The 17,718-nt window shown below is 38.7% G+C and overlaps 1 protein-coding gene across 12 annotated transcripts in view; it reads left to right on the top strand.

Annotated features, from left to right (window-relative positions):
* The first annotated feature begins 2,192 nt into the window (after nt 1–2,192).
* Nucleotides 2,193–17,718, top strand: part of vav2 (vav 2 guanine nucleotide exchange factor) — a 208,407-nt gene continuing 192,881 nt past the window's right edge. For 7 of the 12 annotated variants that reach the window (XM_032569939.1, XM_032569932.1, XM_032569935.1 and 4 more), the window contains exon 1: nt 2,194–3,396. In XM_032569939.1, the coding sequence (XP_032425830.1) occupies nt 3,193–3,396 (204 nt within the window). In that variant the 5' untranslated portion in view covers nt 2,194–3,192. Of the gene's footprint in view, nt 3,397–17,718 lie in introns of all 12 variants that reach the window. The other 5 variants (XM_032569940.1, XM_032569936.1, XM_032569929.1 and 2 more) reach the window with 4 other exon arrangements.

The following is a 17,718-nucleotide window of genomic DNA, read 5'->3' as shown; positions in this document are numbered from 1 at the left end:
GTTCAGTTGTTGTAATCAAACTTGAGTTCACATTTACCGTTGATTGTACTAAACTCGATTAACCTGAAACCTGGTTGGATTTTGGTGTCATGTCCACATTTGCAGCTTTTAGCCACATTTTGCATAGAGAGGATGGAATGGCCTCACTGAACTCCATTATATGGATGCTGCCCCCCAGTAAAAGCAGAGAAAATATGAGACAGCAGAAAGAACTATTTGCATGACAATGCCAGCACAGTCAAACACAAATGTTTTGTTGCATTTTGGGCTCTTGTTTACACAGTGACACGGTTTTGATCACACAAAAATACACAGGTTTAGCTCCAGAATGAAGCATCGCCTCCTACAGGTCTCCTTGTCCGTATAGGGGACAAGGGTGTACAGAACCCTTGTCCCTTAGCTGCCTATCTGCAGCTAACATTCTGGGCGAGAGGCGGGGTACACCCTGGACAGGTTGTCAGTCTGTCACAGGGCAATTCTGCTGTTGTATAAGCACATTTTTCTTGGGATATGCAACAAAGAGTATTTTCATAAATGCTGTTGTGTAAACAGTAAGTTGAAAGAATATGATCCTATGTTCAGTCGTTTTTAATACAAGTTTGTCGTGCAGCATCTTCAACATGTTATTGTCCACTGCCTGCATCATATTATTCTGCTTGTTTCCCCAGATTAGTTGAACAGCGAAATACAGTGCATGTGATGCCTCTGATATGTGTGTGCTCATGTTTCAGCAAAAATATGTTCTGAAAGAGGCTATAGACATTATAAAAACTGGACAGTTTGACAAATTTACTGAAAGGACAACATGGCAATGGCCAGGGAGGCTACCATGAGGCTGACAGCAATGCTAAAGGAATTGCAGGAATTTCCAACAAGGACTAGTTTTGTTCTACATGTGACAACAGTCTCCTCTGCTTTCCATGTATCTATGGTTGTGAAATAAATGCCTGCTAGAAACCTGAAGATAAAGAGGGATTTAATTTTCAGAATGATAGCGAGTCCAAACGTGCTCTACGTCCGAATTCATTCTAGGAGGACGACACGAGTGAAGGACAAATAAAGTTTTGCCATGGGTGAGCCAGAGTCCAGAAATAAATTCAACTGAAAATCTGTTAGGGTTACATGAAGATGGCTGTCAGCATGAAATGTCTTCACTGTCTGATAGATTCGGAGAGAGTTTGCAAGACAGAGTGGGGAAATATTACCAAGAAGAGATGGAGCGTTGCTAGACTGCAACCGAAGGAGAATGAATGTTAAAATTGAATCAAAAGGTGCTTTAGGAAAGTAGTGGTTGAAAGGTGGCATGATTCTGTAAGATTATTGCTTTTTATTTATTTTTCCTTCAAACTGATTTTTGCTTGTCATGGACACTGACCCCATGATGCCACTTTTTACTGCAAGGAGATTTTTAACATAAAATGGAAATCATTGGACATGCATGTAAAGATTACCACCTGTCTGGACTAATCGATAGTTAAATATAAAAGACTTTTATTTGAAAGAAAACTTTCACGGTTGGTTAAAATGTCAAAGAACCGTGTGGAAGGAAGTGCTATGGGGGTGGAACATGAGGGTGGTGACTACTCTTTTTATGAAACAGAGGTTTTTGATATATGGTTGAAAATAAAAACACTTCCAAAACCTTTACATGTTTGTTAGAAAGGTGGAAATAAAGATAGATTTTTCCAGCATCACTGAGTCCAAGCATACACCCAAATCAACAAAAAAAAAAAATGGCTTCATGAAAGGAAAATTGCAGTTTTGGAATAACATAACTGAGTACAGTGCTAAATAACTAACTGTACAGTAGGGATGACCTCTCAATCTAATTAAGTAAAAGTTTTTAAAGATAAGATGTCTGTGCGCATAGACTCCTACCAAGCAATAAAAGCTGAAGTTAAACCAAAAGCTTTATAAATAAGGAGTTGTAGTCATACCTTTGCAACTGGATCATTGCTTTTATTTCCCTATTCTGCATATGTTTGTTTTTTTCTGTTAAATAAATGTTTTGTAAATAATTAATTAAGTCTGCACTTACATAATGTTTCACTTCCATTTATTTATAATCAGTGTAGGGTGAAGACAAACAAAATCTTAATTGAACGTCTGCAGTTTGCACATTATCCATCAGGGGGCGATAGACAACTCTCACTTTCCGAGTTCCAAAACACTGAAACTCCCATGTCTCTCTTTCTTTTCTTTTTTGTATGGAGTGTGGATCCACTTTGGGAAAGTCGGGACACACTGTCCGTGTTGTAAGTTTGCAGGGGATACCACCGGGAAGCTGTGAGCTCATTTTATCTCCCGAGTCTGGAACGAATCTGAAACGGGGGGCAACGGGTCAAATGTGAGCAGTGGGTTGTAGTTGGGACCACAGAAACGTCTCCGTGCCAAAAGAAACCAGTGAGAGGGAGAGAAGCGCGTGAGGAAAGGGAGCGGAAGAGAACAGGGGCTGTAAATCTTCACCGCGGTGTTTTGGCGCGTGCGCTTAGGTTCGATACAAAGTATCAGAAACGTGACGTTTAACGGAGGTGAATGTAAACACGAGCTCCTCTGTTTTTTGTTCCCGCTGGACATGTTTCCGCTCCTTGTGAGCGACGTGTAGGCTGTGGACTGAGCTACTGTTCTCTGCCTGCTCTCTCTGTCTTCACTTCTCTGCGTAATTTTATTTTTGTGCTATAAAAATACTGAAAGTTGGCGTTTTTTTTCCCCCCTGCACGCCTAGTTGTGACGAAACGTAAAATGCAAATGCGGTAAGTGACACCGGGCTTTGTTCAGTATTAAACGACACTTCACACTGCACACATTCTCTGCTGTTTGGATTCTCTGACGTACCGCTACATCCAGCTGTTCGCTTTTTGTTTGGGAACTGGATTTTCTGAAATAAACTTTTTTTTGGCTTTGAGAATGAAGAGAAGAAAATTCTCCTGAATTTTTTTTGTCTCTTTAGCCTTCATGCTGGGACCACAGGAGAGCCGACATGCAGTGATACAAGCTCAGCGTCTTACTGCTGTTAACCTAAAGTTGTGACATCACATCATTACAGAAGTCACAGTGAATGATCAAGAAACCCAGAGCGCAAAGGAAGCCGACCAGAGTGCCTGCTCGTGCGCCGAGAAACGCAGCTCTCCGCCGGCTGTGAAGCAGTTCCAGGGCTCGGTCAGTTTTGCCAGGAGGGTCTCCGGAGCAGAGATGGAGGAGTGGAGACAATGCGGGCGGTGGTTGATAGACTGCAAGGTCCTGCCCCCGAACCACCGGGTCGTGTGGCCCTCGGCGGTCGTGTTCGACTTGGCACAGGCGCTGCGGGACGGGGTGCTCCTGTGCCAGATGTTGCATAACCTCTCCCCCGGATCGGTTGATCTGAAGGAGATCAATTTCAGGCCCCAGATGTCACAGGTAAGTCTGTGCAAAACAAACTTTAAAGAGATGATGGGGGTTTGGTTTACGCCCCAGACTCTGTTCTTGATTGCGCACACATTTTGCACTGCTCTATATAGGAGTAAATCTACGTAAATTAGGGTATCGCCTGAAAGTTAATAAAAGTGAAACTCATTTCTTAAACACATAGTGATATGATTCCAACCTTTAGTTTTGTTACATTTGCTGATTAATGGAGGTAATCTAGCAATAACCTTAACACAAATGTGAGATCATGGCCATGTTCTGGTATTCACAATTATTTGATTGAATGCTGAGTTGGCAGTTGTCCAGCAAGCTGTCAGTGACACCATTCATGAAAGGTCATTAATAAGGAAGCTGGCTGTTGAGAGTGCAGTATCAATCTCCCTGTTGTAAAGTTCAGTGGAAGGAAAAAGTCTGGTACAAAAAAAGATGCACAAGCAACAATGATTATTGGAGCTTTTTCACTCACAGTTTTTCCTTCCACTAAGCTGTTAATCGGTGCTTTTGGACACAGCACTGTGCAAAGATCTAGCTTCTTTAGCCGTAGTCTTTTAAGGGTTTGACATACGTCTCTGAGTTTTGAACCCAAGCTCTGGGTATGCAAGCCACTTGGAGTTTGTGAATAAGCAATGTGTGTCCATAGCATAACATTTCTGTATTAAATGTATATATAATATTCTTCCATAATATTGGCTTATTTTCATTAGCTCTAAGCAGTAATTATCAAGCTGAATAGCAATAAATGCTTAAAATAAATACGTTTTTTGCTGATATCCTTTTAGATCATTTTGATTCTCACCTGGCCAGATATCCACTGAGGTGTTCTGTAATTTGCTTTAGATGTCTTCAACACGATTCCTCCAGAGCTTCCCGTCAGGTCAAGCCCACGTCTCTGTTGTTGCAGAACTGCGGTCTGTGATAATGCAATGTGCATGCGGCAATACGGAATTTGTACGATCAAGTTCAGTTTTGTCCTGGATGAAAGAAACAATTGATCACCTCTGTAGGTGTGGCCTGTGCTTTGTGTTTGCAGCAGCAGTTTTATCACAAACCCAATCATGTACATGCAAACCTCCTGCAAGGTCTGAGCGTTTCGTTGCCATTCACCTGTCTGCCAGAAATGTTGCCTCGTCAGCGAAATGATCATGCAGTTTTGCTGCGACTTCAGCATCTTCTCATCTGCTTCAAAGGATGTTAACTCAACTTTATCAATCAAGCCAGTTGTGCAAGTGGGAAACGATGTGTTGCTTAAAAAGAGGAAGTTAGAGATTTTATTCGTTTAATCATTTACACTGAGATGTGGAAGTTGTTGCAGCTTTGCCACTCTATTTAGGCAGTTATGAGGAATAGAAACAGGATATATTATTTTGCAAGCATTTTAAGGCCGCTTAGAATTTTATATAAAGAAAATAAATATAACAGCTCCTATTCTTACTCATATATTAGTATACCAATGCAGAAGTGTTTTTTTTTTTACTTCATTTCCATTTTGTTTATAATAAAGCTGAGGAACTGTAGCATAGTTTTACTGAAATAAAAGCTTTTCATGAGTAAGATATCAAAATGTTACTTTATAATTTGCCTATTTAAGCAGTAAATTTTAATAGTAAGGAATATAAGTATCTTTTTTGTCCAACTGTGGGAACATTTAGGTGACCAACAGAAAAAATAAGAGTAAGAAATTGTTATTTTATATGATCAAACTTACAACGAAGAAGAAACAATACTGCTTACTTCAAAATTGCAATGTTGCAATATCTGTGCATTGAAAGCAGCAACAGCCTACTAGAAATGTTTAAAAAAGATTGCACTGCTAACAGCAGAGATGTAAACACTTATTGAGTTTGAGTTTACTGGGAGCTGTGAGGGTTATAAAGTGTATATGCTGATGGGGGGGAAGGATATGCAATAATGCTACTTTCTCCACCTCAGATGCAGCAATCTGTCACTGAAGGAGCTCTCAGGTTTTGCAACAACTTCATGCATGGGAAGGCAGACATTTTTCAAGACAGTATTCTCTTAATCTCTATTTCTACACAGGACAATTCTTTTTAATTCTAATTCAATTTAATTCTTCTCAATTAGGTGAACATCAGACAATTCTCCAAATCAAAGCTTTTTTTATACCGTATATGTGCCACATGTATGAAAGATATCTGTATGAAGATGTGAAGCTTTTCATGGATGATTCTGTACCCATGGAGTGACCTTAACACAATAGGCAAACATGTCCCTGCAAAGGAGAATTTGGGAAGAGTAGCCATCCTGATATATACTTAGACTAAGATTACACATGAGCCGAAGTGGTTTTATGATTACATTGACGTGCCTCCGTTTGTCTAGAGCTTCCCATTCACTTAATCTTGTTTATGCTCCCAACATCAATATGAGGAAGCATTTGGTTCCTCAGGAAGTTAACACGACCGCAGCAGTAGAGTGAAAAGTGCTCTGTGGAAAATCTTTCATTCTGCTTTCATTCACTCACCAATCTGATGTGAATGCCAGTAGGTCTCTGTTGCTGAATGTTGAGTCATCTTTGTGAAGGTTGGCTGGAATTCTGAATAAAAATTGCCAGTTTGGAGAAAATAATTTTGATTATTCCTGTTCCTATGCTACAGAGGGAGTCGAAACGGCTATCATTCGAGAGCAGTGGGTATTTGATGGCGTGTTTGTCAAATATTCTCAGCACACCTTCGCTGACCTGCTTCTGTCACAGTAATGTGTGAATACGTGTCACATGAGTCTGTCTGCTTTGCACCAGGATTCACCGCTCTCCCCTTTGCATAACAAAAAGAAAATCAAAATTTGTATTTCCGGTCATTCAGTTTAGTATAATTAAAGTTCAAGAACTTTAACACTTTGACACTTCGATTTATACGATTGAAACTTCCAAGAAGCCCAAAAAACGAATTGAATGTCTCGCATCTTTTGTGACTTCACATGAGAATACACTCTGAATCTAAGGCTATAGGTTGGAAAAGCGGCACTTTTCTGCCTGTTCTCTGAGGCACCTGTGCTTCTGCCTGTGCTCTGAGGCCAACTGTAGCCCTCACTTATCAGCTCCAGAAGCTATGGACGTCCATGATTACAAGGCGAAGGAGAGGTCTGGATGGCACCCTTTGATCCACCCACTAATTGCCCTCCCGGTCCTTCTGAGAAAATCTGCAGCGAGGGTGGAAGAGGTGTCCTTAGTGACAAATTGGGTTAAACAAAACCCTGGCAGGAGAACGGTAGTTTGTGATTTATGATAAGGAAAAGGTCAGAGAGTGTGTGTGTTCTGATACTTGGAAACACACAACCTGAGTGACTTAACCAAATGAGAAGGATGTGAAGCAGAGAGGACATCTATCTTGCTTATAGCTTCTTCTGTGAAAGTTTTGTCAGGCATGCAGCTTTCCATAGTTGATTCGAGTTTGGGGAATATGCAAACAAGTGTTTAAAGGAAAAAGATGAATTAAGTGGTGATTTTTAACGTGAAGAGAGGGACGATGTTGGCAAACCGTCTCCCCAGTTGAGAAATTTAAAAGCACAGCCTACCTGTAATTCTTCAAAGGCTTCTCAGTTTTATGACTCTTATGGACATGCTGGTTTAATATTGAGCACAGAAATTAAACATTAACAAACTGAAACAATTTCCTTAACCTTTCCTATTTCTTGTTAGTCATCTACATTAGTAATGCTGACAGGTGCCTATAGTTGGCTGGAATGCTTAATTTTGTCATAAATTTTATAAGACATTTGTAAAAGACCCACTTTCTATCTGTGGTTTGTTAAAAACGCAACAGAAAATGACAGAGCTGGTATACAAACACGATCTGGTTCCCAGTGCAAAACTTGCATATCAGGTAGAAGCACAACAACAAGAATTGCCAGTGGTCTAATTAATTCTATCAAAATCTATATTCTGAGGAACTGCAGAGTTACTTATCAAATGTGTGTAGGGAGTAGGAGTTTAAGATATTTTTATGTTTTTATCTGTGCAGACAGGAGTTTAGCTGACCCTCATTTATATAGCCCAATAAATCCTTCATTGTGTTCTCATCGTTTATTCATCTTCACCTCAAGGTTGTAAACAGAAACCTAATGAGCACTGGTGTTTGCAGACTCTCAGCAGCTCAAATTGTGTGAGCTGATAGTGCAGCGCCTCAAGCTGTGTCTGGGAGACGAGAGAGGGCTTTGCTCTCTGTAGCTTTTTTGTGTTTTGCTGTATTTTTTTTTTCCACATCTGATTCTTTGATATATTTTTTTTCTTCCCCGACCCTGTCAATGAGGTTACTGTGAATGCCTTTGGGATGACTAAAGCAGATATGCATGTAGTACCATGCTTTTGTTTTCAGTGTGCTTGTTATGTTTGAAATTGCATGCGTGAGTGAGAAATGTTCCAGTACCTGTGTTGTGGCTGTATGCCAAGCCAGTCGAGCTCTCTTGAATCCTCCCAGTTCTCCGCGGGGCTCCAGATCCCACACAGCGCCTGCTGCTTCCAATCACTGCAATCGAGGTTCTTTCTTTTTTGTCCTGCTCCCACCTGACAGATTAGCTGATGACAGCAAGTAGCAAGAACTGATTGGAAATCGACCATTACACACTTGCCTGGCAAACCAGGTTTTTCAAAAGAAATTCTTATCATTATAGCAAATAAGATTCAGTTGTTTTTAAGGCAGTAAATTAAATTTTAGATTATAAAAAAATAACCCAGAGCCCATTTATAAAATCTCAGCCTTTTTAGACCACATTCTCCAACTTGTTCCTGTGAGCTGTCAGTCAGTCTTGTAGAATTGCAGAAGAAAGTAAATGACCACTGTTATCTGAGTCTGTTCTTTACAGTCATGGTTCTGCATTAAAAGAGAAAAATCTTTAGCTTTTGATTCAGTTCTGAAACACAATTTTGCAACAAGATATAATAATTCCATTGTTCATCTGCTAAATAAACAACCTGCTGCAAGTTTGCTACCAAGGCAGATTGTCTGGCTTAGTAACCAGTTAGCATCTGCATAGACATTAACTTCTGCAGTACTGCTATAACAGTTTCTACTTTTGCATGAATCCATGTTAAAGTATAGTTTGTGTTCAAACTATTAAAATGGATGTAAGTTATGTATTCACAGATGTAGGTTATTTGCTGTTTGCTTGATGACGAATAAAAATAATGGCTGCCTTCCTCGGCTAACAAAACAAAAAAAAAAACTCACTGCTGTTTGACCCTCACAAAGTTGTGAAAGTGGCTACTGTTTTTTTTTCTCACCTGCCATAATATTGGACTGTTTTTTGTAGATAATTGAAGCTGATCTCGTTATCCTTGTTTTTTTTTTGATAAGACTCATTTATCGTCTTGTCTGGATTCTGTTTGAGGTTACGAGTGGATGTACACCACACTGTGGCTTTTAATGGCCATCATTCAGTGAGATGAGCTGGAAATCCCAGAGAGCGACACTGACATCTCAGACTAAGTCCATTTCATCCTCTCCTAATCAGTCCTTTGATCGCAGCGTACTCTGAATATTCTCTTTAGGTTGAATTTCTAACCCTGAAAACCACATTTGATCTCGGCTGGGCTAGAAGTGAGATCAGAAAGAAGCATATCAAGAGAATAAATCCAGCTTGTTCTCACATTTCGGTTTATGACTAGAGAAAGATAGAGGATGGCAGTGGCTAAATTGCCCAGCCACCTCCCAGCCTCCCCTAGGGGTAATTTAATCTCAGCGTTGGGTCTACTGTTGACCCGTGACCCCAGTGCTCACCGGAAGCAGGTAATACTGTTAATGGAGCTCATTAGAGATCCACACTGGTTTGAACAGCTGGGATAGTGCAGCTGAAAGCTAATGGGATTGACAATAAGGGAATGAGTCCCAGCACAGGGTTGTCTAACCTTTTTATGAAGTGATCCTGCTCTTAAGGTCACAAGAATCTTTTAAAGAGAGTTTTTGTTGCTGTTTTTTGTGGCTTCGGTGACACTTGCCATCCTTAGCTAGCCATTTCTTCAGGAGATAAAAGTAGCTTTGTTGCTGTTCTAATTATGAAACGGCAAAAAATGTAGGTTTGCAAAAACCCGCAATCAAGCTTTTAATTTCTTAATATCAGAGTTTGTGATTTAGATTGTAAGACGAGCCTCAGTTTGACACCAACAGAAGCTAAGGGAATTTATTATTCAGCCATAAATCATTGACGTATGTGGCTTTAGGGCTTTAACCACATGTTTGAGCACTGTGCTGCAACTCTCTTTAACCCTCTCTTAACTTTTTCCCTTTAGCAAAGAAAAATCCGACTGATGAAACAGTAAAATTATAAAACAAATAGCACAAATGCAACATTTTCTGCATGCCTGTGACTGTTTCTGACATGCTTTATCAATTAAAGAATTAATTTATCAATTAAAGAATAAATTGCCTTTAATTGCTTCTGTATTTAATCAGGAATTCTGGCCAAAGAAGACCAGGGTTTCAAGCTTAAAGTTTTACATTAATATTAATATATATGAAGAAAATGAAACCGAGAACACACATTGATGTTTTCTGAGGCATGATAATAGTTTCTGGATAATAAGTCATGTAGTGATGCCTGCAGTGCAAATGGATTCTCACACTGGTAGGCAGTTTGAAGCTTGTCAACAACCTGCCTTGAGAGAGCCAACTGAGTGAAGCATGATGTAGTGTGCATAAAAGCACACCTTTAAAATCTTCCTTTTAAATTGGTCAGATAATGAGATGTACATTTTATTATGTCTATAATGTCACTATTTTAATGCTCTGCTACAAGTCAGAGTTGCCTTTATATGGTGATAGGATGTAATGCCAGGAACATCAATCAGATATAGTACAATGGTTGTAAAATTGCTGATTATTTCTGCAACCATTAAGCATAGTATGTCATTATTGAGTCTAGGAAGGACCACATCAACCATTGACAAGCTGCAGAAGTTGGTGTTCAGTTTCACTTATTTAGGACAAACGCCTGTCATCAGGATGTGGCTTTGATATAATTGAGCTTCTGTGTCCACATGACCTAAAAACATACATTGTAACGTAGAAACAAGAGGACAACACTAAACAGAGGAGGACTTTACATGCCTGCGTCCAACTGCTTCTTTTTAAGTTAGTGCAATTTTATTTAATCCAGATGAGACTCATCCTCTTAAAGTTAATCTGTGTGTCAGCCATACAAATCAGACATTTGAATAGCATTAATATTTCTAACGGAATGCCTGGAGGGACGTGCTGAAAAGTGTGCATCTGTATTTGTGATACTACGCTGCGACTACTGTTCAAACTATAAACTGCTGGTAATTTTGTGTACAAGCCCCCTTTTGTTGTTGCAACAATGGCCATGGATATGTTATAGCAAGGAGTTTAGGCCTGGATCCTCAGATGGTTATGGAAGAGGATCAGCTTTGTGTCAGGATTTATTTAAAACATCTTGGTAGTTTAAAGATTTCATAATGTTATGCAGTCAATCATTTGAAGTCTGGAGCATCAGAAAAAAAAATCAGACCAAAACACCACACACCCTCTACCATGTTTAATAATTAACATGGTGTAATTGGCATTTGTGTATTTTATAAGGTAAAGTAAAAGCTTTTGTTTTACTGGTATAGATATTGATTTATTATTATTTTATATAAAAATTGCCACTGAAAGATGGACAGAAATTAAAGGTTAAAGTTCAAAACATTTGTAGTGTGAGATTTTGCTAAACAACTCTGTTTAACATGGTGCTAACACGTCAACAGCTCTCCATAATAATATGCTTTTATTAGATGTACAAACAAAATTACCCCTTGCTTCTCATTATCTGTCTGTGTAATATTTTTTTATGTGCCATGCGATGCACTCCTTGTGATCTCTGAGCTGTAAGAGAAAAATATTTCTCTTTAGATTAAGATGTTTGTGGAGCAGGGACTGTTGCGTCTCTTTTCTTTATCACTTTCATTATTAAGATAGCATCTGGTGGTATACCATAGTCTCTGATAAGAATAAATCAATACGAAGCGGTAAAAGTTCCCATTCTGCAGGAAGAATGCAGAACAGCATTAGTTGAGACTCAAATGGTGAAACGGTTAAGTAGCTGTTGTCAGTATATATGAAGTGCAAATGGATTCTCACACTTACCGTTTTGCAGCATTGTGAAAAATAAAACTGGAAGTAAATTTTGAATTATTGGATAAAAATATTTCAATGTTCGATGCTGTAATTTTTAAATTCTATTAGCTGGCAAAATTGGACAATATTTTAATTATAAAACTCAATTTCTGTCGGATGATAACTAATACACCAGAAAATGAAATCATTTTGTTAAAGAACAGCTGGAAGAGCTGGTTAATCGGTTCCATGTTATCATTAATATTTGCAGAGGACTGCAAACCTATCCATGAAAGTGAATTGTGCACTGGTTTAACCCTGAAAATTTGGCTTTTAATTTTTCTAAAAATTGCAATTTAGGTCTAATATGTTGCCTTGCAAAAGTGTTCATACATTTTCAAGCTTTCTTCTAGTCAAACCTCAATGTGTTGAACAAAACTGAACAAGATTATTATTATTATTATTATTATTATTATTATTAAGAAGTCCAGCTTCCTGCAGGACCTGAACTCTGTGTGTTGGAACAATCTACCACTTTCTAGGAACTATTAGAAGTTGTTTTGTAAAATCAAAAGGACTTACAGTTGAGTGTGCATGTATATTTTTCAGCTCTAATTAAACATAAGGACCTCTTCATCCCCCCAACGAGCAAAAATAATCCTGTCAGACTTTGAGATTATACTCAGTTGTCCACACACCAATGAAATAATGGCTAAAAGTCCCCACAGAGTAGAAAGCTGACCGGAAGAATTAAAAGAGTGTAGAAACTTTGATGATGGTATCTGGGAACATAAAACTGTGTTTTATTGCTAACTAGGTTCAAACATTGCAGAAAAACATATATATAAAGAGAATTTGATTAAGAAGCCAAATTCTTCTTATTTGGCGCTGACCATGAATCATGGTCAGTGATTCATATTTTCTTACTTTTGATCTCTTTTTTTTCCTTAATAACTCGAACATATCCTCCTTTTTTCTTACTCATTTGATCTTTGTAACACTGGTGATGGTGTTACTGCATCGTGATGCACACTGTACAAATGTGGTCCACTGCTTTTTCCCCCCGCATTCTGCACAGACTGTGCATGAGTCAGCCAGTCTGTTCTGAAAAACCAGAGCCACATATTTTATCAATCACATTAAAAAACTCTGCTCCACCTAGTGCTTGTGGTACATTAATGTCCATCTTTCTTCTGTTTGCATTCCTCGGGGACGGCTTATTGTCTGAGATGTGAGTGCTTATGTGTTTTATACGGGGAACTCCAAGCTGACTTAATCCTTTGATTGAGAGGTGATTCAAGTGATGTCATGTTGAGGCAGATTAAAGCTAAACCTCAAACTTCAGTGTAATTTATTGGAATAACCAACAGTGGATATCTGGTGTTCATGCGGGTTAGGGACCACAACCATCCGAGTATAGCTAAAACCTGCAAATATTTAGACTACCTCTAAAAATGCATATAACTGCCTTTCTTTAATAGTTAAAACTCCAACAATACCTTAAAATGCATTAATATGCATTTTAAGCTAATATCTACAATCTTCCTTATCTCTGCTTTTAGAGGTATAGCCAATCAACACCAAGAAAAATAAATGGTGCTGCTTTGGAAACGCTAGTCAACAGTATATCAAGTAGCATTGCACCTCTCTATTTTAACTTCCCAAGCTGCATGTTCTTTCAAATGCTTCTAGTTTTCATCGACTAGATGAATGAATGAATACTGAACCTTGGTGGGGATTCACTGTAAACACAAAAAAAATCTAAAATGGCAATATATAAAATACCTTGGGACAAATAAGACTTGTCCTTCTGGGGTTTTTTCTTGCTTTTCTTCCATAAAAATCAGACTTGTGAGTGTCAAATTGTGGAATTTGTGGACTATCTCTGACGTCTCTGTTATGATTCTTGAACTCTGTGATGATTTTTAGACTTCACTGATTTTCTTTATCAAACCTCTAAGACCATCAAAGAACATCTGTATTTGAAAAGAGATTAACCTCCACACAGGTATACTCTTTTCTACTTATTAGATGTCTTTTGAAGGCAAGTAGTTGCATAATAGTTTATTTATGGGTATCATATTAAAAGGGGTTAATGCATACACACACCAAACTTTTCAGGTTTGGTACCATTTATTGTTTTCCAATACTCTTCACAGTTATTTAGCTCATCAGATCAAAACTATTTACATAAATGTATTCCGTTACCTTATGAAACTGTGGGGAACTTGCCAGTTAGAGGGAAAACTGACCCTCCATGGCAACATGCAGCCAGCTTCGAGGAACACTGAACCTTATGGACACCGTCTGATTTATAAAGTGGCTCCATCTGCATAGTGGTTGTTGAGGGGGTTCATTTGCATGGGCATGCAGCGGAATGGCGCCTGAATATTTCCGGTGCCAGCCACGCTTCGCTGGGCACCGTCACTCCGCGGCGAAATGGGAGAGAAGAGGCCACAGTGCTTCCCCCTGTCAGAGCGAGACAGATGGCTCAATCTTTCTCCTGTAGTTCTTCTCAATCATAGGAAATCAAAACGGTTTGAAGTATGTCATGTGATTTTTACAGCAGTCCATTTCTGCCTGGCCTTGGCTGCCTTTCTGTTTTTATTGACCGCCGTCTTGAACAACATTTACCCTGTGATATGAGGACTTTGGTAGTCTAGTTTGTGGTGGTGTTGTTGTTGTGGCAGACTGCTTGTGGCTGTTTCCTGCTGACTGAGAGCAGATAACGGTCTGGGCTGGGGGAGAGGCACAGCATCCAAATCATAACCCCCTTTTCTTCTTCTCCATACTCACAAACACGGGGAAAGATAAACAGTTTCATATTTTTTTCTATCTCTTCTCCAAACGGAAGCAGATAACACGCTCGTCATTGCCTGGTGCCTCCTAAGAATAGCTGTGTTTATTAGGGACTGTAGCACTAGATTTTTTTTTCCCAAGGCTTTTGCCACTGAACTGCCACAAGAAGCACCAATATCCCATTACTGACATGTATTGATCATATCACATAATTAGCTGTGGGATCGGAAGGGCACAAAGGTAGGGTTGCAATGTTACACTCAGTCCCGTAAAGGGCTGGTGCTTATTGATCTCCCTTGTTAATCATGCAAACAAAGTGGAACAGCGTTGTGGGTTAGAGGGAGCGGAAGAGCTTATTTCCTCACGCTCCATCTGTGGGACGCTGCTTTGTGACTTTTAATTTAAACTTCTCCCAGTTGCCGTTTTGATGCTTTCTGTTTAGCCCTCTAAGCATTGTGCTTTGTACTTGTTTTTGGCTATGAAATTATGTTGGACATGTGTAGGAAAAAAATACAATTAACCCAAAAATGTAACAGCATTTTGTTGTACACAAGCAAATTTATCATTTTGGCACTACCTGAGTTTTTTTAGAATTATGACTTCATTTGGTGCTCAAAAATTGTCACCATACTTTTCTGACAGTTTATTGAGCTTCCCTCAGACGTATGCGGATATATGTTAGGTTAAGGTTTGTTGACTATTTACACAATAGATAAACGTGGCTGTTTAGAGACAATGGACATTCGCCCATTCACTCGTCATTAATAGCAGCTTGTTTTGAAGAATGTAACTGGAAAATTATTCAGAGAAATTTACGGATTTCTTCGCAGAGCAAATGTAAAATATTTGAAAGGTCTTTGCAAAGTAGCTAATCTATGAGCACCATTCATTTTGCTTGGTGCTGATTGACTGAACCCTTAAATGCAGAAATAAGGATGACTGTACATGTTATCTTTTGCTGCAGTGCTACAGTACCCTTAACCTGTGATGAGATTTTTAATTATTAAATCAGATGACAAATTATAGGTTTTTATTTTTTATTTTTTCATTTTGAACTGATCTGAACTTAAGGTTGTCTCACCACCTGAATCCCATCCTGGCCTAGCGTGAGCATATGTTACCAATTCAGATATAATGCTATAAAATAAATTTTTTCTCTCCTGTACTTTGCTGTTGATTTTAGGAGAACATGTAAAATTCATGTTTTTTTCCGTCGACTAATCAGACTCTTTCAACGCTAATAAACTGCTCAGCATGAATTTCTGGCTGGGAGTTTTGTTATTAGATTTAATCCAATTTCTCACATAGTAAATTAGTTCGATGAGTGATTATAGGCTTAAAGAAGCAAACCCATGCAGTGCAGGGATAAAACGCCTCTCCACCACCTCCAACTTCTGAATCATCCTCAAGGATACGCGCAACGCAGTAAAGCTTGTGTGGGCTTTAGAAACGTAATTAAAAAAAATCTTGTGATGGACAGCTGCTGGAACCTGTCGAGAATAAACCCACCTCATCAGACAACAAGATACTTTTTTTGTAATTAATGTATCATTTTTGCATACTAATGAGCTAATTGTCAGTAATGGAGGCCAGGGAAAAATTTAATAGAGATGACTCAGATCTGATTGTGATAATGCGACAATAATAACAAAGCAAACCTCTTCACAATGACACCATCTGCAAAACGTCACACTATATCTTCAGTTGTACTCATTTTAGAAATAATAAACTTCAGAATAATCGTTTCAAGCTGCAGAGCCTGTAAAACTTGTATCCATACTGCTGAAACTATGGATGTTCATAACACTGATTTAAAAAAGCTCCTGCTGTTAAATGTTTTTCATGTGCTGTAAGTACATGTTGGAAAAATGTATAAAAAACAGCATAAAAAAGTGACAATCTTCCCATAATAAGCTTTACTGCTTTGAAGATTCATTAATAATTCATGAATGGAGCCATAACCATCTGTGTGCTGAAAGACTGAGAGGAGTTGCACTATACATCTCAATAAAATAACAGTTTCCTTTTTTTAGCCAATTGAAACCAAGAACATATGATGGCATTTTGAAGCTGTTTTAAACTATTTTTATTAGCCATTAGCACATCTCTATCTGCAACACCTACCATTTAAATCTTTAGTTGGTAAATATTACAAATGTTCCGTCTTACTTTTTTGAGACACACTTTTTGCAGAACAAATGCAAAATTTGTGAAGTAGCAGTACCTTGAAACTAAATGAGCTGATTGATTGGAGAAGCAAAGAATTGTGAATTATTGTTGGGTACAATACGATGCAGAACTACAGGAATGAAGATGTGAAATCCACATCTTAAACATATAGGCTATTTATTATTTCAGGAAAAGATATTTCTTGGTGGTGTTAGATGCTGGAAATGTCAAAATTTCCACTGAGAATTGGCAAAATGGCTTGAACCATGTGAAATATGCAGAAACTCTGCGTGGTTTAGTATTTTCTTTGGATATCAAGATCCTCAAACCTTAATAAGCACTGAAAGCTGTGCTGCTTTAACCACTTATCATCAAGTTCCTCAGTTTAGTCATTTGATTTAGTGCATGAGGGGAAAGAAAGCAAGGCTTTTTTTCTCTCCCCAGATGATATTGACGATTGCTTTGGTTTTCTTTAACGTTGGCACGCTGTCCAGTCCTCCCCTGATTGATGACATTTCTAAAAACCAATCTCTCATAAGTGGCAGTTGAAAGGAAGGCCGGTGAGCATCCTCAATCCCATCTGAAGACGTGAAGAAAAAGTGGGGTGGAGGGGAAAGAAGCCAGCTTGGTGTTAGCATAATGAAAGCAACAGAGTGTGAAGGCAGGAAAGCTAAACAATTTAGAATTAATGGCGGCGGCTCGGGGGGGAAACAAACTGAGAGAGAAAACAGAAAGAGAATTTGATTGAGTTGACGCTTTTAGTGGCGTTCTCTTGTGAAATTGAGCATGTCCCTCGAAGTGACGCGCACAGCTCATCTGGTTCTCAGCAACTTATCCTCCATTAGCAGACAAAGATGTGCCAAGACCGGGACAACAAGCTGCATTTACAGACACCATGTCGGTCCTGGGATCCACTTATCCGCTGCCTTAATGTTTATTTGTTTCAGCTTTGGACCCATTAGGTAACAGAAGCCTTGATGTGGGGAATTTAAAGAATGCGCTGTCAATATATTTTGTTGTTAATATGTGATGCACCTGTTCTGGGGCTTGTCACTGATTTTGCCCAATGATCTTAGTGGATTGTTTTCATATTTTTGAGTTAAAGGTTAATTTTTGTTCTGGAAACTTCCCAACATACCCTCATTGAACACAGTGGAGAAAATAGCTAAGCAATACAGAGTGTTCTGGGGGATTTTAAACATCATTATTTGGAATTTATTGAGATAAATCAAAATTCTTATAGGAAATTTATCACAATAAATGCTAAACAACATGG

The sequence above is a fragment of the Xiphophorus hellerii genome, chromosome 8 (genome assembly GCF_003331165.1).
Source record: "Xiphophorus hellerii strain 12219 chromosome 8, Xiphophorus_hellerii-4.1, whole genome shotgun sequence".
Taxonomy (NCBI): domain Eukaryota; kingdom Metazoa; phylum Chordata; class Actinopteri; order Cyprinodontiformes; family Poeciliidae; genus Xiphophorus; species Xiphophorus hellerii.
This window is presented reverse-complemented; position numbering and strand designations above follow the sequence as displayed.